General features: G+C 38.3%; 1 protein-coding gene across 1 annotated transcript; it reads right to left on the bottom strand.

Annotated features, from left to right (window-relative positions):
* Positions 1-8,367: 8,367 nt before the first annotated feature.
* Positions 8,368-9,675, bottom strand: LOC117340647. The gene has a single exon (XM_033902410.1). The coding sequence runs from the start codon at positions 9,673-9,675 to the stop codon at positions 8,368-8,370; it is 1,308 nt and encodes a 435-aa protein (XP_033758301.1).
* Between the last annotated feature and the right edge of the window lie 16,769 nt (positions 9,676-26,444).

Here is a 26,444-nt window from a genome sequence, read left to right as displayed (position 1 = left end):
TTTCATAAATGCATATATAGTTCAACTACATCATATATGAACCGAAAGAAACTACAAAATGAACTGTGAAAGGAAATATAACGAAAACGAAAGTGAGAGATTGTGACGTCACAACTCGTAGGTGATTGTAATATGGCAGGCATAAACGCCTCCATAAAAATTGCTAAAAACTTGCAAAATATTATGATATTTGACCCAAAATGACACAATTCTCTACACAATTTTTTACCTAGCTCATTCTTTCCCCCTATAAGTTATATGGTAATGGGAAACTTTTAACTAGCCGCCCATTCTTTCCCTCCTATCAGCTATGGTGATGGGGAAATTTTTTTGGAGGTGAGGAAACTTTTGGCTAGCCACGGTACCAATACTCCCCCCCCCCCCCCCCACCTCCAATCCAACATCTAATTATTATAACATGTCATGATCAAAGAGCATGCATTTTTCATAATAATCTTAAAGCCACATACTCCCAAACAACCTAAAATTCTAGTTGCACATGTGCATTAATGGCAATCTAAGATGCTCATTCACGTTCTCCCAGCATTGTTTTCGTCTGAAAGTTGTTTGAATCATTTATAGAAAAACAATGATATATGATGTGTCAACAGATTGATGTTGGACACTTTGTCACATATATTTAATATAAATTGAAGGAAAACAAAATAATGGCCAACGAAGAACCTCTCTTAGAAGCAGACAGTGAATGCATTTTCATGCTCCTCTCGTGGAAATAATCCTTGATCCAAATTGAAGGAACAACACACAGTGCTGTAACCCTCCACCCCATCACACATAGAACAACCCAGGTCCCTCTGGAATTTTCAGAGTATATACCAGGTTGGCCGTACACTGATACCCCACCCCCGGAAAAAATGGGTACTTGAGAAGTGTGTGACCCTTAGCAGTGTAAAGATGCAATTGTAAAAACACAAGGTTAAAAAGTCTTTTTCCAAATTTGATTATGGGGTCCTGTTCCCAAAACCCTCTGATAAAGCCAGAGTGTAACGTTAACTGAATCCATTCAAGCTCCCTATGTAAACAAGGCAACGAAAATGATGGGGTTTCTGCAGGTCAACGCTGTTATTAGTTATACTTCAGTTGATTTGCATTCAGTTTTGTTAATAATCTGATCAAATGATATTTTCCCTAAATATCTGCAAATTCAGATACCAATCAACAACTGGGATTATTTCAAATATAATATTCAATCATCCGGTATCCATTTTATCAGAACAGAGTCATATCAGTTAGGTCTAAATTTTGTTTTCAAAACAGACCTAATCTGAAAAGATTATTTAAATTGGCAAATGTTCCACAAAAGTTTGGCATTAGTCAACATATAAACAAAAAAGCATAGTCATCAGCCACTTGGAGGAAAAACGCAAAAAATCGTCAGGTGTGCGAATTACGTACCCTTGCTCTACACTTAATTTGTTATTGATCACGTCTTCCAGTTAACTCCCTTGGTGTGTATTCTGTTAATATAAGGTCAACATGTATTTATGTAATCAATTTTTTTATTCGTGATCTGTTTAAGTGTGTAGGAACTGCCATACCCATCGAATAAACACACCAATTTTGTAATTTTATTGGTATGGATATAGAGGCTAGCAGCCTGCGTCCATTATTTATCTAATGATCCTAATAAACAGTAGGCCCTACCCTATCGCTTTGAATGCAAGTTTCTTCACCTATACTAAACTAAAAAAAAAATGTAATAGAAGTATCACTACGGTAAACAAAACTTACCAGGTAGCGATGCTGCCAGAAAGACGATGAAATAAATCATAATTTCCATTCCCCAACACAGAGTCGGTGTCTACCCTGATAGCACTTCCTAAAGACACTGCGCATAGGATCTGGATTCTGTGGTGTAAAGAACGAACCGGTATTAGATCTATATACTCCGGAATTTAATGTGCTCCTGCGTTGAAAAAATGGATTTCCATATTCACCTCTGAAAAGTAATATATATATTTTAAACAAAAGTTGATGGCATTAAAAACGAAAAATACATAAGGTCAACGTGCTTTTTTTTCGCCACGATGAAAATTGATTTAAGCGGCCTTCACACAGTCCCCGTGACTTCTCGTACGTCGCACCCTGACCCAAACCTATCCCTGTACCAGGACTATTCATATTTTTTTTTTTCTAAACAACAGCCCAATGATTTTTTTTCATCAATTTACATTAATATTTGAAAAATCTAACAGTTTGAATAAAAAAGTGCTCTTCACCGCCATCAACCGTACAATTTTTCGTTATGTTTCTTTTGCGCCAATTTATTCATATTAAGCTTATATATTTTCTTTTTATGATTTCTTCGTTCCTCGGCTATTAAACCGACATTGTTTTTGATAAAAACGTAAGTATGAAGGAGAAAACTTTTATAAAAAATTTGAGATGCGACTGTTGGACTCTACCATTGTGCCAACGTCGGCATACGACCGTCGCGTTTGTACCGTTACCAGATCGGGAAGGATCAGAAACACGACCTATAAATGTTTGGAATGAATTCAATTATACTTAGTCGATTAGATAAAAAAAAAAAAAACATATATCAGAGACATATATAGAGAGATAAGTAACATCGCTATTTCCCCGTACAAGTGGTGGCTCCCTTTAATCGTGACCACTCAAGCATATCCCTTATCGAGAGCGCCCTGTCCCCTATCAAACACACGCGAGCACAGGTAAATCGGGCTTTGCGCATGTATGTATCGATGTACTGGAACTTATTCGACATGTTCTGGTTAATGCGCCATTACGTCAGACCAAAACATCGTCATTTTAAACACACACAAAAAGTACATCATTTTATTTTGGCCACTACAAAAGTTACCACATTAACCAAAAACAATCATACTTATGGGATATAATCTTATTGACCATGCACATTGACGTCATTTATCCGTATTCTCGAAAATCCATTGGGTCCTATTCGACATGTCCAAGTTTGTAATTAAGCAGCCATTACGTCAGACCAAAACATCGTCATTTTAAACACACACAAAAAGCACATCATTTTATTTTGGCCACTACAAAAGTTACCACATTAACCAAAAACAATCATACTTATGGGATATAATCTTATTGACCATGCACATTGACGTCATTTATCCGTATTCTCGAAAATCCATTGGGTCCTATTCGACATGTCCAAGTTTGTAATTAAGCAGCCATTACGTCAGACCAAAACATCGTCAATTTTAAACGCACACAAAAAGCACATCGTTTTATTTAGGCCACTACAAAAGTTACCACATTAACCAAAAACTATCAAACTTATGGGATATAGTCTTATTGATCATGCACATTGTTGTCATTAATCCGTATTTTCGAAAATCCATTGGGTCCTATTCGACAAGCCGCCATTACGTCAGACCAAAACATCGTCATTTTTAAACGCACGCAAAAAGCACATCGTTTTATTTAGGCCACTACAAAAGTTACCACATTAACCAAAAACTATCATACTTATGGAATGTGGTCTTGTTTGTCATGCATATTGTTGTCATTTATCCGTCCCATAGGGACTTTTCGAAAATTGGAGATTCCCGCCGATCTTTCCTGCGGTGTGCTTGACTTTCATACTCAAAATACAAGCACTTGGACAGCAAATTGTGATATATTTCATAATGATGACACTTCTGCACTTTGATATTAATAAAATTAAAGCACATAATTGGATCTTGGTGATGATTTCAAATAGAAATTATCGATAAATATGTGTCTGGTTTTCTCCAATATGGCGTCTAGTGAAGACTGAACCGAGCGACCGCAAAGGATTGTGGGAAGGTCAGGGGCCACCACGTTGATATAAGGGCAAATAGAGAGCTGCGAATCTCTCTATATATGTCTCTGCATATATGGATCAATGGTGCATTTTAGATTAAGTTGTTTTCGTAATTATAGGAAAATGGCATGAGAAGAATGGGAGAGGGGGGAGTTAAAACTACAATTACTGTATAAGATGAACAATAATCTAACTCCAGATCTTTAAAATATTCTAGTGCCCCAACCAGTTGGTCTAAACACCCCTTATGCATTGAGAAATAGAAATAATTTTGTTATTCCTAACTATAGGTTTTCTAATACAAATTCATCCTTTTTACCTTCAACTCTTCGTCTACATTACACCAGATATAAATACATTAAAACCTCCCAGTTATTATGGTTTTGGTGATATGAAAATTAATATAATTCACACGAAGTTAAGGTATCAAAACAACTCTCTCAAATATGACTTATTTCGTTTTAACCTGATAGAAAACGCAGAATGTATTTGTGGTAACCCTTGCGAAAATGCCTTTCATTTTTTCTTTATATTTCTATATCTATATCTCTCTATCTTTACGTACATTGTTGTATTTCTAGTCATGTATATATTTCTCTAACTTTACGTATTTCTATACCTTTACACATATAAGTAGTTTAGGTGTCCTTTTAACCCCAACCGGGGCTCTTTAACCCCAACTTGACCTACTTTAACCCAACACCTGCGTGACCTACATACGTCATTTCCCCTCACGTGACACCTGCGTGACCACTCAACCTTGGGATACGTTAATCCCATGACGTCATTTCCCACGTGAACACCTGTAATACCACTCGGACATGATTGAAATGTTCGCGTACAAGATAAACTGTTAAAATATGTTAATTAAGTTGTCGGTTTGAAAGGTGAAGAAAGATAATTTTATTGATTGAATCATACGATCCCTTTTATCAACTCAAGGAAGATATTTGTAAACATTCCTAATAAATTATTTTACATCATGTGTTGATAATAATCAAATTTATAGAATCTATTACTTTTACGTTCATCTATCTAAAACTCCTAATAAATTATTTTACATCATGAATTGATAATAATCAAATTTATAGAATATATTACTTTTATGTTCATCTATCTAAAACGTTACTTTTAATATGCGTTACCGTACGCGTGTCAGGGACTTGATTTACATAATTGGTTGCCGCGGCTAGGTCACACAAAGGAGTCTTGCGGCACACCACCATAGCTAAAAAGATATCACTTACCACATTAAAACATTAGTCGGCAAGCTATATTTATTTTACAACCTATTATCTATTCAAGTATTATAATACGCTTATTTATTTTTCTTCTAAAAAATTGATAACTAAACTGTTTATATCTACAAATTCAATGTGTTCAATGATTTTTCGACACAACAGTATTAACTTGACGATCCGGTATTGTAGTAAGTGAAGAAAAATAACAATATTTAATTAATGAACCCAATGTTTAGAGAGTTTGTTAAAGAAAATCAAATTACCTATGTATATTGCTAGGTGTAACATGCGCTTAAGTCATCGGTGATGAAGTAAATATGCGTTGTCCTAACAACAGGCCTCATGTACGCCCATCTCTATCGCAAAGTTAATGAGGCGTAACGCTATCACTATCTGTCGGCATAGTAAATTCTATACATTCATACTGCTCAGTTACCTCAAGCTAATTTACATCTCAGTCAAACCATGAAAGGGGTCCAAATTGGGATAATAATTGCCCCACGACACCCGACAAAATAGACTTTGTTACTCTCGTCAATCCATCCAAAATATGCCGTGAAAAACGTAAAAGAAAATTATTTAATAGAGAAGAGAGAAAGAAGTATAAGAAAGTCTATACAAAGCCGGTCCTATTACCAGATATGGATACTGTACCCTACGGATTTTAGTTTCATTAATAATAATGTGTGAGCTTGAAATTGGCATTCGCTGTTTTATAATATAGTGTGCAAAGATAGTGTTCAACAAACGACAAAGAATGCAATAATTAAATCGACAAAATTTATTCAATAAGGAATCCATTTAAATTTCTCTTTTAAACCGGGTGGTCCGTTTTTCAGTTTCCCTGACACGATCATATGTCCGGATCCAGTCTGAGATTTTTTTACAATAAATCCAACGGGTGTATGTATGTCTTTCAGCACTTGGTAAAACTGTTTCTGTCCAATGAGTTCCTTTGACGAATGACTGGACACTACATCTTTGATCAGGTCGACAATGTTAGATCCAGTAATGACATCTCCACGTACAATCAGCTCACCATTCATGTTCCAGTTTAACTCTTTTCCTCGGTGTTGCTTTAGGAAATTCAAAAGCCCCCAGGTTTTACGTAATCGGTTTTTAGGGACAATGTATTCCAAGGTAGACTCCATTCCATCTGTATCAGTGTTTTGACTGTTATCATCGGTTTCGTATACAGCGTTCTTTTCTCCGATTTCGTCTGTAGGGTTCTTGATGAGAGATTCGTACTTGAACTTGGGAATCAGTATCAATTCTTTAGCCATCGTTATTGATTAAAGGCAAGGCAGGTTTTATGAGGAGTGGTAGTAGAGCAATATGTCTCAGTAAAGCTGTTTTCCTTCTAGTCCGATTGACTTGACGACTGGCAAGAGACCTAATGACTAATTTGTATCGCTTCAGCTTCTTTATATAAGCACCACTGACTGGAATATTGCTTTCTAAAATATTTTTAGCTATCAAGGCCAATACATCAAGTTGTGAGTCGGTCATGTATTGTACGACCCCCTTTCTTTGCTTAGGGTTAGCGATATACAAAAAGTTCAGGAAACCCGAATGCTGTGTTACACGTCCACTCATCTTGACAAGACTGACCTCCACTAATTATCGAAGGTCTTTTATACCTTTGGGACATACACAGTACAGTCTTCGTTGGGAAATATGTTGGTACGTAGCTGATATTTTTTATCCGTATGAGGGCAGAGGTCAATCAAAAGATAACCGTAAGGTTTACTGGTCGCTTTCTCGTATGCGTCTTTGAAATAAGAGGACTGACCAGGAAGTATCTGAGAACCAAAGGTCAACACCTGTCTCGCATCTCGATAGTTACGGAATAACACGATGTTCATGCAATTCAAAGATATAGATCGTGCATATTTCCCTGGAGGATAGAGGTTTTGTGTCAGGTAAACACACGTAATGTTTCGATGATGTAACGTCACAGTGAATAACTGAACGCATTCTTCGGACTGGGTAATTTTGAGCATCAAGTCGTCCAACACGATTATCATGTGTCGCACTCCATCAGAGTAATCTTCGATCTGGTCTTTGTCTGGTAAACCTTGGTGCAAGATGACTCCATTGTTTTTCATATCGTCGAATATGGGTTGATATTCAGTATAGGCATAAACGATCCTGTCTGGTGGCGTTGTAAACATGCCCTTTGCATTGTCTATCAGTCGTTTGGTGAAATACGTCTTACCACTTTGTGTGGCACCGCTGATGAGGATAGTCGTAGGAGAGGTAAAGGGGAGTAAACTCTCTGTCTCCCACCACGAGGATACGGCAGTATTTGTGATTTGTTTCTCTGGATGTATTGACTTTATGTGACGAGTTAATGAGTCTACTCTCGAAAACGACATGGGGCAAAGCGAGCACATACATCTCTTGTCGGGACTATGTTTCGATTCCATGTGCCTGTTATAGATGAATGTTTTATCGAATTGTATATCACACAAAGTACAATCCTGAGACATGTTTCTACATCCGATGCAAAATTCACAATGAACACGTAACTTTAAACGACCATTTATGTAGGGTAATGATGTAGTGTGGAGCCCGTGTGGAGCCGTGTGGAGCCGTGTGGAGCCGTGTGGAGCCAGTGTGGAGCCGTGTGGAGCCGTGTGGAGCCAGTGTGGAGCCGTGTGGAGCCGTGTGGAGCCAGTGTGGAGCCAGTGTGGAGCTGTGTGGAGCCAGTGTGGCGCTAGTGTGGAGCCGTGTGGAGCCAGTGTGGAGCCGTGTGGAGCTGTGTGGAGCCAGTGTGTAGCTAGTGTGGAGCCGTGTGGAGCCGTGTGGAGCCGTGTTGTGCAGGATGTTTATATTGGGGGTAATATAGTCAATACAAAATAACAATGCATCATATACAATTTTATTTTTATTCAAAGTATTGATATACATATTCAAAAACATTAGAATCATTGCCTCGCTTGTCATTTGTAAAGTGCTGTACAATATCTTTCATAGACAAATTATGACATTTCATTAGTAAATAATAGAGAACATAATATCCGCACACTTGAGAATTGTTCTGCTGTAATGTGACATTATTCCAAATATACGAATGAGTGTTACGTTGCATAAAGTTTATGAACTGTTCGTTGTAATGATCTGGAGCATGTCCGAAACTGTCAAAGAATTCTGCATTTTCAGCATCTCGGAAATAAATTGCAACCCAGTGCTGGCCCGGTTTTGATGACGGATCCGTATTTACGATGTACGGTACGTGGACAGGGAGTGTGTTCATAGCATGTATCCCCTTCACAATGTCTTTCAAACAGGTACCTTTTACCATAGTTATTAATACCTCCGTGTTCATAGTCTTGCGTAATTGACCTCTCTGGATTCGGTTATTTCGATGAGCGCAGGGAATGTTGCGAAAGCCACGCAATTCAAATTTTCTACAGTGTTTGTTTCGAATTTAACTTCCAATCTGATGTTGCCTTGATGCACCAGGTTTATATACTCCCCTCCAAGGTCGGAGGGTGCGAGATCGAAGGCGTACATGGCATGTCCCATAGTAAAAGTATCTCTGTTGATCATCAGACCTTCATTTTGGTTCCATTTTCCGGCCACATCAAATAAGCTGCAGAAGGGGGTCACGTTATTCCTGTTATCTCCTATATCCATTTTCATGGCGCGAGCAGGCATGCTTTCTCCGTTGACGTAAAGGGTCACTTCTTGTGCAAAATTGACGAAATTGAAAGGGTTTTTGGTATAATCACCATTCACGGCAGCCTGTTTGACAAATGCGAATACGGCTTTCGTCGGCATGTTATTAGCCCATACGTTCTGCCATATAAAGGAGCCGGCGCCAGATCCGACAGTATTCATCTTGACCTCCGTTCTGACCAATGGGTATTTGGCAGTGGTGTCTTTTAATAACTTGGCATGATTCACCAAAACACCGCTGTCCACTTTGATCATACATGCCTTAAAAGCCACGTCCAATATCTCCAACTTGTAACTGGGATCCGTTTCATCACTCATCAGAAAAAAAGGAGCTTTACTTTTAAATAGCTTTAACTGTAAGTCGACACCATTAAGACGATACTTGTCGATTCCGAAGATATCTTCGTATAAAGGCCCTTCCATATCGAATACCTTTCTTTCCTTGGTGTAACTATACCTCTTCTTTAACCCCGCGTTCGTTCCAGATACGATGGGTTTGGCATCGTCCATGTCGTAATCGTCCAAGTAAAACATTTGGGAGGTGAGTTGTGATTTTGTGGCATCAGTTCCACTTTTCAGGTAAGCCTTCCAAGGGTAGTTGTTGGTGTTGAGTGATACCAATTTACCATTCATATAAGTATCGATCTGTGACCACATACTCTGTAATAATAAATTGATGATACCCGTTTTCTCGTTCTCGGCTAAAACAGAGTCGTCGGCTTTTTTGACCCGGCATTTGACATACAACCTAGACTTGTTTAAGTCAATATACCTGTCACCGGATCCGGGTACGTATATTTCTATAGGTGCGTCGGAAGTATTGAAAGAAGACATAGGGCGACATTCCGAAAAGTAGACTTTTTCTATCGCTACCTGATTGGGTGGGACGGTAAAGATAGACAGAGCGGCCGGTAATCTAATATGGTTAACGTTGTCACTGAGAAAAGACATTATTCAGGAGAGTGCGTCTATCGGTTCTTCTTTCCTTTTTTGCTAGATGATGTTGTTCCTTTGCCTTTCCTTTTCAGACTGGTGGTCTTCTTGGACATTGTCTTATTTATAGGTACGTGAGGTATGTTATGTTTGGCGGCTTTTTTAACATCTTCTTTGGCTCTTTCCAGCACAGTATCCATGGGTGTGCTCCGTTTTCCGAACTTAGTACCACTGTTTGATTGGTAAATGGCAGGAATCATGTACGGTTTGTTAGTGTACATACCAGCGAAACCACCACCCGTTTGACGTCCTCTATACTGACCTTGGTGTACCTTCCCTTCTTTTAAGTCTTTAAAAAACTGTTCCCAAACCTTGGGGTCTGACACGTACGGAGATCCAATCATGATTGATAAAAATGACGTTTTTTCAAAACCAGCGTCACCGACAGAGTTCCTTCATCAAATGACATCGGTTTGTTTTTAGTGTCCTTTATATAGACATGGACGTCTTGAAACTGACCGAGCCTAACGGGGACCTCGTACGGGTAAGGGAACATGATATTTCCCGCATTTTCAATGTAAACCGATCTCAGTAGGGGTAATTCCGCGTCTCCTACCATAGCTTCGTCACAAAGATTAGAACAAATCATATATTCTTTAGACAACGAGGGTTTCTTCTTTCCACGATGAAATATTAATTCCATAAGAGCGATCGTCCAGTGTCCATCTAATGTCAATGGTCTCGAAAGGTGTATTCGAAAATCCCCTGCATTGTTATTCGGGTATAAATTAGGACTATCCGAAGACCTCAGTACCATTCGCGTTCCCATGTTTCTGTGGCAAACCGTTGAATACTCCATTGTATTTATACCATGTCTTGTTCTGGAATCCAGGAATTGAACTTTGATGGCCAACCCAACCATTTCAAGTACACTTCTGTCGTAACAGATCTTTTTCTTTTCCTCAATACTTTTTCCACACGATATTTAGTCTCGGCATCGGCATTCACCTTTTGCATTTCTTTTTCATAAAAGGTTCCAGATATCTCATCGTTTGCAAAATATTTTAATTTATAAACAGGTATGCCTTGTCTCAAGTATCTCCGATCTACGATAAATAGTTCATTTTTGTTGATAGTCTCTCTGAAATGTTCGTTTGATGTGTGAGATTCTGACTTTATCACCTATCTTAAATTTATACGGATTTTTGTTCTTTTGGCTTGATATGCGTTTTACGTCTTTTTTACGCACCAAATATTTCAGATATCGTACTTCGTCTTGGTTTGATTTGCTCACGCTAGAGGGAGACAATCCACTCAGTGACCTATGTGGTCTGTTGTTGTAATTTGAAACTAGATCCTGGAGTATATCGATGTATCTATACGTTTGCTTTGACGTAAAATATCTGTACATCAAATTTTTAAGTGTTCTTATTACCCGTTCGGCGTAACTTACTTGTGTGAAATTCTGGGTAAAATGTACCCGTATGCTTTCTCCTTCCAGGTATTTCCTGACATGCGCATTACGGAACTCTGCTCCCTTGTCAAAACGAACTGTACTTGCTTTTCTTCCTTTGATAAATATAGATTTTAGTGCGTTGACGACGGTTTTACCCAATTTGTTTTTCAATGGTACTACCCATAGAAACTTTGAGAAAACATCAATTAGTATTAAAAGGTATTTAATACCGTCATTGAACGATGTCAAATTTTGAACGTCTGCCAAGTCTCCGTCAATAACGAGTCGATTCCTTCTACTACTACTCGATTCTTCTTAAATTTTGTTATCAAGTCTTTCTGTAAACTGTAAGCGTCTTGATCTTGAAGCCATTGAGTTATCCTGCGTATGCCGATTTTAACCTTTCCTTCTTTACGTACAATTTGATACAATTTTTTAGGTCCAGCGAAAGATCCCGGATGTTTTGTATCGTACCAGATCCTATTGAGATAGTCCTTCCAGTTAGGCATTCTCACATCTTGTGAGCGGCTACATGTATGCTGTTTCCTTTTATATATAAAAACAAACACTCACATAACAATAGATATACTTTATTATTAACAAACAATATGCACTCATTTCACATTTCTAATGGACACGTTGATGTTGGTAAGTATTCGCTGTAAATAATTCCACTGTCTGGTGTTTAAGCCAATACCACGAATGGTGGCTTTTCCGTTGATGAATTGTCTCAAGTCAACCAGTACACGTCCTTGGTATCGACACACGGAAGCAAAGTAGCCGTCTGGTAATGGATACTGTTTCAAGCTGCTACACAGCGTGGTATTCAGGTTTGGTAATGCTTCAGAATTCGTAGTATTTGTCACGATCTTGATGCAGTCCGATGTCTCATTACTTTTTGCTGCCATATTTTCTGTTACAGCCAGAGATGTCGTAGTCAATATAATCAAGGCAAGTACTCCAACACATTTCACGATACGGACGTGAAGACGGTACCTTTCGTATACGGAATTTAAACTGGACATCATACTTTCGTTCATATCTGGTACGACGACACTGTCGAATGAATTCGTCCTGGAGATCATTGTTCCTTAATCAGTTTCCACAGAATGATGTTTTTTTGTGTGCAAGGCCCTTTTATATCGATTTCACATATCCCAGCACGTATCATTCGGGTGGCATTCCGAACAATAAATAAAAGCCATCTGGTTGTTATGATATTTATAACACGGTTCAATGTCTTTCAGTTCCGGTATTCTACCAGGTAACTCCTTCATTACCTCCTTCAGTCGGGTATATTGGTCGAAATGTAGCGCCACTCCTGTACGGGTAGGCCTCTTTTCACATGTACCTTCGGGTCTCCAGAAATGACGAATGTCCACTATGGGATAAGGGTGATTTACCGAAACGTGTACATTACCACCTATATGTTCACAAAACTTTATTTCTTTGCCTGTCTTGAAATCCGTCACTGCTTCATCTACTTGGTCTACTGTATAGGTGAACTCTTTCCAGCGTTGTAGAGGAAACATTACTTCCTTGGTGTCCTTTATGAGACAAATCCACTTTGCGCATGCTTGTTCCGTTATCTCAAGTTTAGTATTCTTCCCCAAGTCGTACGTGAATCTACACACTTTCTCTTCGCTCAGGTTTTCGGTCGCCATATTCTGTAACGGAATCATCGGACAATGAAAGATTCTCCATGGCTTTGATAATGTTATCTAAGACGTCTTTAAGTATCGCCTTTGCATACTCTTTATCATTCAAGGGAAGTTCCGTCATTTCCACATCTTGATTTTCTTTTATTATCTTATACGAACTCATTATCTGTAAGAGTGATAATGAATGACCGTAAGTAAACTGTAAAGATTAACCATATTCAGACTGTGTACCAAACATCAAACATACGTAATCAATCTTACCTTGTCTGGGATGTGTTCCGTTCTTTGCTCTGCAGAGGACTGATGCTGGACGATACGAATCCCTTGTCTTTTATACGTTTTTGTAAGTAAAAATTAGGTCAAGTTTTGGTTGAAATATTCTCTTCGATAGGTAGGTCAAGTTGTGGTTTAAAGTTTCACAAGATCACACAGGTGTTCACGTGAGAGGGGAAATGACGCGCTCAAATGTAGCTGGGTTTAAAGTTTCATAAGGTTAATTGGGTCATGCAGGTGTTACGTGAGGGGGTCAATGACGTCATGGGGTTAAAGTATCCCAAGGTTGAGTGGTCACGCAGGTGTCACGTGAGGGGAAATGACGTATGTAGGTCACGCAGGTGTTGGGTTAAAGTAGGTAAAGTTGGGGTTAAAGAGCCCCGGTTGGGGTTAAAATGACACCTATACTACTCATATATTTCTCTAACACTGTGCTAACTCAACTGTACGGTTACCGGATGTTTTATCCGTTTTCTTTCCGTCGTTGTCCTATGTAGAAGAAGGATGTGAGATAATTAATTACAAAGATGCTCCCTTTGCAGCTGTGAGTCAAGATGGCTGTGCCATACAGATAGATGAAATGAAAAGACCACACGAGGAAAAAACGTATGCTATTAAAATAAAATGTCCCTTTCCAGGTCAACTATTCAAAACACCAGTTGTTTACTCATTAGCATGGTATTATGTCGTTCAAATTCTGTTCGTTTTTGCAAACACAGAGTTTACTATTTCTATGCTACAGCACGGAAAGCACAACGACATTCCTAGCGAAATTCGACACTGAACTGTCTCGGGAAATTTTAACCTTGCTCGAGAGATTGTACGGCCAGGAAGTTTACCTCCAAAGAAACTACCAGACATTTTCATGACACGCGGTTGTATTAAATTTTGTACGCTGTACGTACACTACCAGACAAAAATCTTGGTGCAATCCTAGATTTGTTTGTGTTACAACCCGTACAGTCAATGCTAACTTTATTTCGATATTTTGCAAAACGTAGTCAAGACAGAATCATGCTGAATGTCATTGTCAATGCAGGAAACGTATATGTTTCTACTCAAACAGTCCGAATGTTATAAACTATCCGTGTTTATCTGTAAAATGTGCAAATTTGATGCGGCAGTCACATCGGCAGCTGATTTCACGCAGAGCTTTGATATAAAAGTATCATTCCCTTGTGTATTCTTAACTTATAAATCTACATAATACAATCTGTATCAAGAGTTTATTTAGGAGACACCGTAACGCTGGGGTATGTACCATACATAATATAACTACCTTATTTCAGTGTACCCTGAACGAAAAACGATAATGTTATTCTTTGTAACCACCAAAGAAGAATGTCGCAAACGCATCAAAATCGGTTGGCCGAGTGCCGAGATATCGCACATCGAAGTACGCGATTTGCACCTGTCGGTCCACTGCTAATCAGCGTATCGGTCAGTCACGCTGATTTGGAACTCTTCAGTCTATGACGTCACAGGTTGAACGGAGTGACTGTTATGGTGGCCAGTAGCATAGAGGACAGTGTGAACAGTAGCAGCACAAACATTTCTGAATACGATCTGGACTTGAGATTTGAGGTTGTTGAATTTGGCGAATATTGCCGACAAGAAGTCGGAATCCAACAATATAAGTTTGAGTTTAAAAAAAAAAAAAAAAAAAAAAGTGAAATTGACTCTGAAAATGACCGCTTGGTTAACACAGACTGGTGCAATAATCGGTCAATCACCAATAAATGTATATCAGTTATGTGTTTACCATTTCTTACTCATTACCAAAGAAAGAAACACAGCATCAACATTTGAAAATAAAATAATGTGCCATTTCATTCGCAAATTAATATTCAAATAAACATACCAACAATACAACAGTTCTGGATACTCTGGTTTGTGAGAAAAGACGAACACACGTACAGTAAATTCATGCGTTATATTCTATACAAAACCCGCATCTAGTCATGAAGGACACTTAATTTAGAAAGTAATATATTATAATCATCATGATCTACAATAGACCAAATCTCTCTCCCGTATGAATACCAGTGTTGAAGTCTACAACAAACTTCTACATATACAGATTTTATCCCTTATTTTACATGCCATGGTCTCAGGGATTAAGGACGATTAAATGCTTGAGAAAGATATAATTTAGATACGATCGTTGTCAGTGAAATTATATAAAAGTGATTCGCAACAATTATAACATAATTGATACTTTCTGTACAGGTATAAAGCATAGGTACTTATTAAAACCATCATTTTAGCTCCGTTTTTTATGATAAAAAACATACAATTTATTTCATCGTGACTAATCATAATTAATACTAAAACTTATAAACTCGCAATGATTTTCGTGTATGATTTTTTTTTCAAATTTTAGGTATTTTTTGCTATTATTTTTTTTAATGTGTCATTATTATGAAGTGATCGAGATCCTTGTGGTTTTGCTTTCCATTCGTGTCGCAGGTCATATCTTCACTTAAAAAGGGACTTTTAAAAGATGTATAAACATGTTCGGAGAATTACGAATTCTCAAGTTTGAATGGGTTAGTATACCGCTAAACAATTACCAGGTGTGAAATTACGGCCCACAAGCTCGTCACACCTGTCACTGCACCACAGCTGTCTGTGGTTTTTGTGTTCTAACGGCACACGCCGATAATTGCTTGTGAGTTCACGCGTTTGGTTTCTGTGCACTTCAAAAAAGTTCCGAAGACATGCTTTTACAGGTTGTACATAAATTGAGCTTGAATTTTATGAAGAATTGCGTTTATACTATAGGGAATACATTTTCAAGTTGTTGAAATCAAACAAATTATTGTTGGAATTCAGTGAGCTTCGTTTTCCTTACAAACGAAAAAAATCGTATACGATCTCAAAGGTTTGTCTATAGAATAATTAACCTAAGTTACCTCATTCATATATATACCCATGATGTTGAAAATTTACTCTATGAATCTTGTCTGGGAGTTACTGATCTTTCATGGATACGTTTTATCAATTGCGGACAATTACCCAAAAATCACAAATAACGGTATCATTGCTGTTTTTGGCTAATAAAAAATTCAAAATCATTAGCATTTATTTCATATCTTGTATGAATTGCATTTTAAACTTGTATTACTAGAAGTATTATAACCGAAATCAATACTGGTACATTTGTATGTAACAAACCGGTAATGCCCTCATAATAAAGGCTATATGATGTAAGTCGTTATAAACGGCCCGTTATTCAAATGTCATACATGTTAAAAACGTTACAACGATCCGTTTTTTTTTTGTTTCTTTTTTAAATATACATGTTATATACGACCTGCTATAATAGAAAATAAATAAGATGATACACGTTGTATTTGGCCCGTTATAATAGAAAATTAGTCAGATGTTACATGTTGTATATGGCTCGTTATGAGAGAAAATTAGTGAGATGCTACATGTTATATATGGCCCGTTTAAAAAGAAAATTATATGTCCCTGGTTTCGGTAGCACTTGTTATTAACTAATTAACAAATATAACTCAGAGAGTTTATTCAGCACTTTCATTTTTGTTGTCTTATTCGCATTAATTACAGGCACGTGTTCACGTTTGTTTCTATATATTTCCTATATGGCGGCTCCGATCGTGTTCAACCTGTGACGTCACAGGTCAGAGGTCACCAAAACGAGGTATTCGGCCTTGGGCTTCAGGTGTGTTTTCGAGAAAAATCGTAATTACTCGGTAATGGGTCGGCCGATTTTGATGCGGTTTACTGCATTCTTGTTTATTAATCAATACCAATAACATATTTAAATATAATTTTTCGTTCAGGGTACACTTTAAAACTTATCTTGCTCTCTGCTTTTTACCTTACCGCCTCGCTTCAGCTATCGCAACATCCGGTAGCCGTACAGTTGAGTTCGCACACAGTGTCTAACTTAGTTCATATTTCTTTACCTTTACGTACATATTTCTCCTACTTAACGTATTGCTATAACTACATGTATATACATTGTATATATATATATATGTGTGTGTCTCAATTTTGAATACGTAATGATTTAACAAACCTAACACGACCCGGACTTCTACCGAAACGACTTCCGAATGTCCCTAAACAACTTCCGAAAAAGTACCGAAACGACTTGCTACCGAAACGACTTGAAACCGGGCAGACTACTTCCGATCCACCGTTCCATGTTAAGACTAGAGTGAGGGTACCTGATTTCGTACACTTTTTACACATATTTGCAATTTTTTTCTCAAATACATCTCGAAGAAGATTGTATCTACGTCGACCTAAACGATGCACACAATCTGCGATATTTTTGGTAATGTGACGTCATATGCTCAGAAATGCACTACGCAGGGGATCTTTCCTTTTCCATTCTTTACTTCCCCGTTAAGCGGCAGTTGGGAACGTGATTTCGTACATCCTTCAAATGTGTGATTCTTAGTAAATATGGCAAATATAAGTACAGTGTATATGCAGATTTAATTCAGCATATTTTAATCAGGTCTGCCGATTTTCAAACAACAAATGTTCTTTGAAAGAAATATGAACTTTTTAAAAAACGTGTCACTTTTTGTGATGCCATCGACCCATTCTGTGGGAATATAATAACTACAATATATATATATTACAAGGATTATCTGACTGGAATTGTAATAAACAATTTTAAAGCTCCATACAGTTTTAATAAGATAAAAAAAAAAATATATATGTCAACCATTTTCGGAATAATGAATGCTCCCTACGATTTCTGCCCTGTCGGTGATTGGGCTTAAGCTTGTTACGTCAGTATACGGTGTTATTTAAATTATTTGAGCTTCTTATTAAAATTTTTTTTATGAAAATGCTAAAGAAATATCTTATTGCAATAATCTCAAAATTATCACAGGTCAGCTGGCTAGATTATATTTCAAATTATGTTTTAAAGTTACCTGGATCCCATTTTGCAGACGACAAAATGCAAATTCTAGTTTCGTTTTGAAAACGAGGTCATTCTGAAATTCTATATTTCATCACCGAAAAAGGACTATGGCGGTGGTTTGCCGTGGGAACGACTTCAAGCCTCCATGCAGGCGATCGATTGAAAAATTAGAAAAAAAAACAAAACAATTTATTGTACGAAATCACGTCCTGTACGAAATCAGGTACCCTTACTCTACTGGTATGAATGAATGAATAAAGAATGAATAAAGAATGAATGATCTGTACATACATCTGGCCCTGACACTATATCTGGTACGGCAGACATTGTGCCAGGACCAGAGGAAAATCGATCCAACCCTACACGTCAGGTTTTGAGGGGGTTCGCGACTCCAACTGACCAACAGTTAGCCGATCCAGTTAGACCTTTCCATAAAGAAGAGGGGTGAACAGAATTCGATCTTTTGAAAGTAGTACTGTCATTGTAACAGAGTTCGAAATTTTGAGATTGGCACCATAATTTCGCAAATATAGTAGTACTGTGGTTGTCAACCCCTGGATGACGAGACCTATGGACTTCGTTACCGGGCTTCTGAACAACTCCAACTCCCCGCAAGAAGTATAATACAGCAGTCACATAGCTTCAAATAGGAAATAAAAAAAATAGTTGTAGGTACTAAATATTAGACCTCTTTTCATGAAACCGTAGAAATAACTACAGCTAGGAGTTAAAATAGGTTGCTTTAAAGCAAGTTCTCATGATGAACGCAGTTAAAAAAGTAACGTGCCTTTGGTTAAATAGGGATGGAATACATGTAAATTAGCTTAAGAGGACTCTTCCTATTTCACTAAACAAAGAAGTTCGTCCACACTGAGGCATGGAAGCTGGCTGTTTCAGAGGATCACCAAGTCCAGAAGAGGCTTTCATTAAACGGAGAGGAGTGAAGTGAAAATCGGGAGAGTTATCTCCCTGGGTCTGAACTCGCTCTGTACATGAGCTGGAGATGTGCTCTCGGGTATACAATTGTAACCCAACACAATGCTGTGTAAAACGTGAGTACTCAATGCATTGTTGAGTTTTGAGATCTTGGAGTAATTCCGGAGAGGACTGGTTATATACATACCACTTATCTCTACAATATTATACGTGTATCGGCGGGCTGAAATTCTTATTGACTAGTGCAGGCCAAGTAACAAACAATGTACACTATTTTGCAATTGACTTTGCATCGTCAGATTCCAGATGGTAGATATACGCGGTGATATGTGTACTGCATAATGACATCATAATTCATATGCCATGTAAGAACGTAATGGTGTTCCTTTTCGTGAGGTCTATACATTTGTATTGTCATAGAGGTATTGGGTAGAAACTCGTGAGTATATATATTTAGACTAGTACTTGGTTTGGTTTGGTTTATTTTGTTTAACGTCCTATTAACAGCTAAGGTCATTTAAGGACGGCCTCCCGTGCGTGCGACATGTATGCGTGTGATGAGTGCGTATGTGTGTTTTGGGAGGCTGCGGTATGTTTGTGTTAAGTCTCCTTGTGATAGGCCGGATCTTTTGCCGATTTAGAGTGCTACCTCACTGAAGCATACTGCCGAAGACACCCAGCAGCACACCCCACCCGGTCACATTATACTGACAACGGGCGAACCAGTCGTCCCACTCCTAATTTGCTGAGCGCTAAGCAGGAGCAGCAACTACCATTTTTAAAGACTCTGGTATGTCTCGGCCAGGGGACAGAACCCAAAACCTTCCTCACAGGGGCGAACGCTCAACTGAAGTGAGGCATTGTCAAGGGAGACATTAGGAAGAAGAAAGTTGTTAAGAGAGAAGAGAAAAGATAAGATCCCAAGTTTAGTCGCCTCTTACGATCATGACAAATATATTCATAGTGTTTGGCCAGCGCTTTTCTTTGTCTCTGTTCAGTTTCTATATTCTTTGAACTGATATTCATTTTTAAGGTCTCTTCCAGATTTGCTTTCACACTCTTTGAAAGTAACACTGTTGTCACACCAATCACTTCTACTATCATCATTTCTGTCTCGCTTGCTCTCGAATTAACTAGCGTCAATCGGAGTCTTTTGCTCTTTTACTTCATCTTGAATGGATAGTATATTGGACTGTGACCATTGGAATTTCACTGCTTTGTTTCTGCCACATATTGATTTATATTCAGGCTACTTCTTCAGAGTTTTCTCACTCTTTTCTTTGTCAGCAGATTTCTGTACTGACAGTAAACTTTATGCCGTACAGAAAAAAGCCGAAGTACTTCATGGAATTGGGGACTGCCATGAACTCAATGTTCATCCTGCAAATGCTATGTGTCTCTCTATGCCATCAATGTTTCCTGTGATAGTGCAGCTCCAATAGTTTCATGGTTCGCATCTGTGTCGAGTATTATCACCTTAGGAAAACCAGGATGGGCCAGAGTCTTTACGCTTGTAGATTCTCTTTTCAGAGTCTAAAAACAATACTTGAAGATCTATCCTTAGTCAAACTATCCGATTAGGTGTTGGTGCATCAACGGTTCCTATTACACCATTAACAGTGCCGATCTGAGCAATCGTTGTCCTTGGGTAAACTGTAGGTTCTCGCTGCCCACATTCATTAATCTTGCTGAACAAGTAATGTAGCTACTAATACTCTGTCTGTCTTAGGAAAAGTCGCCGATTCATCAACGAGAAGTATTTTGCTGACTGTTTCACTCTCTGGTAAGTATACCCTTCCTTGGAACACGGCCTCGCTGTTGGTAGGGGTGGTTACTTTCTCTGTGAATGAAAGTTGGTAGCAACCCATAGCACCCTCGTAGAATTCCGGTACCGTTACATCATCAAGTGTGAGAACATCTTTCTCAAAACAAGAGATCCATTTCTCTCCTGCATTATGTCTAGACCCAGAATGCTATCGGTATTAATCTTGGCAACAATTGTTTCAGCATAAATGTCTTTTGTGCCGTCAAGTCTGATGGCAAAACTCTCAAAACACTAGCTGTTAAAAGCATCTTGGTGAACTTTACTCAGTCGAGGTTTAACTGATAATAAACTTTTATCAAACACTCGCTCCGATAATATGGTGACTGCTGCTCCTGTGTCAACCAAAAGGGTTACTTTTGTTCCATTAACTTTGGCAGTTATATACATGTCTGCTTCTTGCACAGCCGTAAATGACCCTATGTCAATTTTTGGTTTCTTTCGTCTCGGTCGACGATAGCTGTTCACCTGCTGGGCCTCTGGCTGTTTCCGACCTTCATTAGTGTGATAGGGTTTGAGGAACAACACAAGTCGATACTTCCTTCTATCATTTATTCTGCTGGAACGTCCTCAATCAGGAAATATATTGGGGAAATAACCCCCCGTGACTAACGTGATGTCCCGTTGTCTGGATAGTTGTCATGCTAGTATATGTAATGTATGACGTCGAGTCCCGTAGGCCCTTTTATACGTCACTCTGGTTATTACGCCGCTCCCCCAAACACTCCGCTTAAATAATCTCTCACACACGCCCCTAATCACGTTCAACGTCACATGCCTGCACTTCACACTCTGATATACCTAGACAAACAGGTTAAAGATAAATATAGACGCAACAGTACATGACTACCGAACGCACATGGGCACTATAAATAGACATCACAAGAGAACAGAACACTCACTGTAAACGGTAACACACATAAACAGCCATGACTGGAAACACGGCAATATAACTGTTTCATTTGACCCTATGATATTCTCACTTATAATACCATATATGCATATTTCTTCCATCTTTCAGCTAGTTTTGACTTGCCCTTAAGAATTACATTTCTGACAAGGACCCTATCCCCAGCCTTGAGAACTGAATCTCTAACCCAAAGGTCATAATGAGACTTATAAACCTCGACTGATTTCTTTGCATACTTGTCAGCAGTCTGTAGGCAAACTGTAATCTGTATTTTTAGGTTACTAACATATTCGTTCCCAGATTGAAATTGAGAAAAGTCATTATCATGAAGTAATGTAGCCCATGGCAAGCATCACTCACCAGCCAGTCTTGGATGTCTTCCGAATGAGAAATAGAAAAACCTGTACTCACATATGAGGAGCTGTATTACAGGCATGTACAAAAGCTAAAACATGGGCTTTCAAGTTCTGGTTTTCTTTATCATACCAAGCATCTTTTATAATGTTTGATTGAAAAGTTCCGTCAAGCCATTCCCTTGAGGATGGAAAGTTTTTTTTTCATTCCTGCAATATTGCATAGCTCTTGAATAATTCTGGACTCCAAACTCCTACCTTGGTCACTATGTAACTGGAATGGGAATCCATAATGGACAATAAAATTGTAAAATAGAACTCTTGGCACTGTAGTCGCAAGCTGATTACGGGTAAGGATTGCCTTTGCATAACGAGTATGATGATCTGTTATCACTAGTACATGCTCATACCCTCCCTTACTACGTTCCATCGACAAAAAAATCTAGACAAACTAACCCCATAGGTTCTGTAGACTGTATATTGACCATTTCAGCCCTACCAGATTCCACAGTTTTCCTACGGATACAACGATCACAAGTTCTCATTTTCCCCCCAACATTCTCTTCCATACCACTCCAGAAAAAAACATGGGTTTGAGAAGCGACAGTGTCCTCTCACGACCCTAATGACCTTGATCATTATGATAGGCACACACAATCTTTGATTTCCACTCTTTAGGTAGAACTAAACGCCACACCTGCTCGCCATCATTTTGTATTTTATTAACCAATTTTCCAAATCTGATGTCCAACCGATCCCAATCTCTCAACAATCGTTTTACAATCACATGCTCTCGAGACAATTTAATACCAGACAATCTCGTGCCTAGCTAGACTAGTTCTACAACTCGTCTGATTGATGGACACATAATCATCTTGTTCTGAACCTGTCAACTGCATATAGTTACTGAACACCAACGTCTCTGCTAAAGGTAACTCACTTCTATCCATTGCTGCGGCTATACACACAGCACAAACTACTTTAGGTAAAATGGAGAATACATGGTCAGTGTCTTAAAGTATAAGCTGTATTTTGGCGAGGGTAAAGAAAGACAAAAGTGGCGAGCCTTGGCGAGCCACTTTTATCTTTCTGTCCCGAGCCAAAAATACAGCTTATATCTTAAGACACTGACCATGTATTCTATTCATCCTGCAACAGTCATAAAAATAATCATTTTGAAGTGAAACGGTGTCACAAATGACAGAAATATGTTCGCCTTTTAAACTTTTGCTGTATACAGCAAAATATATACGGTGGGTGTATTCCGACAATGCGGTGGCAGTTGCAGGATAAAATGCATTCCTCCCTCTGACCAGGTTTACTAGATAAACCATCGGAATCTCTGTTGCTTTTACCAGAGCGGTAGATTAACTTAAAGGAGTAATTGGCCCAATCAGCCACCCAACAGTGACCTGTAGCATCTAAACTGGCTGAAGTAGTGACATATGTGAGAGGATTATTATCGGTAAACACCTCAAACTGCCATCCTTAAACTTATCTGTCACAGCACATTTGAGACACAAAAATCCAGTTTATGAGCTGGATATAGCTTCTCCCTCGGTTTTAAACCTCGGCTAGCATAAGCTATCACCCTATCCTTACCATTTTGCTCTTGGTTCCAAACCGCTTCTAATCCCTCTAACGAAGCAACAGTGTTCAACTTATCCGGCTTTGTGTTATCGGCACATGCCAGAAACCTACGTGGGGCAGTTGCCAGGTACTGACCGTAGGCCGGTGGTTTTTCTCCGAGTACTCCGGCTTTCCTCCACCTCGCAAACCTGGCACGTCCTTAAATGACCCTGGCTGTTGATAGGACGTTAAACAAAACAAACCAAACTGGCGGACTAGTTAACTTCTCCTTGAGTAATTCAAATGCTTTTTGACACTCACTGACCAAGCAAATGGTGTTTAGGATATTTAGACTTGTGTTCGACAGTGGGGTGACCAGCTAACCAATCATTGAGTGGACGAGCCATGGCCACATACGAATTGAATTAAAAAAAAAAAATGGCAGTGGTAGTATGTTACGGAAGCCCATTGTGCCAAATGTTAAATGTAAAAAAATAAATTTATTGCATTTAAAGGCTATACATCTGGAAATAAACGCAATACTTTTGCGAAAAAACGCAATGCTTTTGAGAATATACGCAATACTTTTCCAAATAAACGCAATGATTATTGCGAATAAACGCAATTCTTTTGCGAATATTTGCGAATATTCGCAATGATTAATTGCTAAATGATTCAATAGTTTCGCACGCTCGGTACTCTTCACCCAAGTTCTACAGCTGCCCCTCAACGGTTGGGTAGTACAGGTATTTATTTATTTAAAGGAACTTATTGAAGGAAACGAAATACTTCAGATATTGTTGATGTTGCGTTGCATATAATGGAGCAACTAAGTCGGGCTAGTTGTCAAACCGGTTATATACTGATGCACCGCAGATGCTTAGCGGGATTCAGAGTGTCCAGGTCTGGCGTAGTTTCCCTGCTTTCTATTTGGACCCTCGAGTATGTGAACTTAGAAAGAAGAAAACACTTCGAAGACGAAAGTATTATTGTAAAGGACCAACGTTCTTATGGCACATAGACTCCTTCGATAAACTGAATACGGTTTGTGTATAAATGGATGCATATATTGTTTCTCTTGAAAAGTATTGTGGTGCAAAATCACTTGTTCAACAAGCAATCCACGTATTATCGTAAGACATTACATAAATGCCATTGAGGATGAAAATGCATGCCCAAAGAAGATTAGAGGCGACCGTGGAACAGAACATAAGTATGTTGACTTGTCAAGACTCGTTCATTTATGGTTCCAGTACAGGAATCAACGTATTGAGAGTTTTTGAAGACATCTCAGGAACAGTTGTTGTCAATTTTTGATCGAGTTTTTTGAAGGACAAAGGCACGCATTTCGATGGAAGTATTCTGGATTTGAACCTAATTCAACTCATTTTCATGCCAATACATCGATCCACAACTGAAATGCTAGACCAATCAAGCAAGGCTATTTTATCACGTGACTTGTCCAGCTTGCAAGGCGCTTCCGGGTCGGACAAAAATCGTATGCTTACGACGTCATATGCATTGGCAGCAGTAGTTTTGAGTACGATTATTGAGTTTTTCTACACAGTGGTGAAGCATTGTGTTTACGGACTTCGTCGGTTGGATTCAAGGTATCCTGAAAGGTTAGACGGTGCTAAGTTTATACCGTTTTTAAAGCCTTCACAAGATTTACAGAAGTGTTTGAGGTGGATTTCGGTTTGTGGTCGTCCGAATGCAGGATGTAAACAAAGTCGTTTCAGCCGTCTCAAGCCTGAACAAAATATATATATTTATATCACATACATTTGCTCAATGGTATATCTCAATTAATCTTTGGTGCATTTAGCTGTAGTTTTTATTCATCATTTTGAATTCCTGGCATGTACAGTATACGTAGCTTCAGACCATTTTCAGTGTTTTACTTCCGATTTTGTGCAGTGCCAGTGGCTACTAAATGACTTAGGCCTACCACAGGGGCATGTCTAGTTTTATATTAAAAAACAGTCAGAAAATACCTATATACATGTATATTGAATATTTATTGGTATTTCTGACTATTGTTTTTAATATAAAACTAAACCTGCCCCTGTGGGCCTACTATGAATACGTGAACAACCTGTCAACATTTAACTCGTATAAATTGTCATTGCGATGTTGTACATTTGTATACAAGAAATATATTAATTTCTATTGTCTAACTTTGTGCTAAAATGAAAATTTATATTACTGGAACAGTCCTCTATTGATTATACACTACAGTCATTTGGGAACTTTCAGTGCAAATGTCACAGGTGAGCATGGATTACATGTGTTCTATTTTTATCCACAATGTAAAGCAATGGAGGTGACTAAGTTTGTTATTTTTATATAGAAAGCGAGACATCTGAATTGGTAATTTTGTGCTGAAATGTAAAAGGATTTATGCATTTCATTTCAAAAAATTCCCTGAAGCTGTTTGAGTAATAAATTTATTATCCAAATGGGTAACAGTTACCCACATGCAGGACTATAACCCATATGAGGGGTTGTGCCCAACCGATCGATAATATAGCTCAATACACAATTGTGTATTAAGATGTTATCAACCCGATGCTCAGACAGAGTTTATTAAGTGAAACAAGTCCCTGTGTGATAGCCCTACATTTAAGACTTTAAAAGTGTATTAGATTGTCAGAGTGTAAACAATTAACAACTCATACTGTTTAATAATGCAGTGATTGATTATCCTTTCTTTATTTCATATTTAGCATTTCTATAATGGAGATGGTCCTTCAGAGGAATACCCAGACCCCTGTGATGCTATCACTGGTGAATTTAAAAAAGGCTAGGACCAAACTTGCCAACTAGTGAGCTTAATTGACAATATTATTTGATTTAGTGGTTATGAATATAACCGGTATAATGTAGAACAAC

This window comes from Pecten maximus, chromosome 13, assembly GCF_902652985.1.
Source record: "Pecten maximus chromosome 13, xPecMax1.1, whole genome shotgun sequence".
Lineage (NCBI taxonomy): Eukaryota > Metazoa > Mollusca > Bivalvia > Pectinida > Pectinidae > Pecten > Pecten maximus.
Note: the sequence above shows the minus strand (reverse complement) of the source record. Positions and strands in the feature narration are given on the sequence as shown.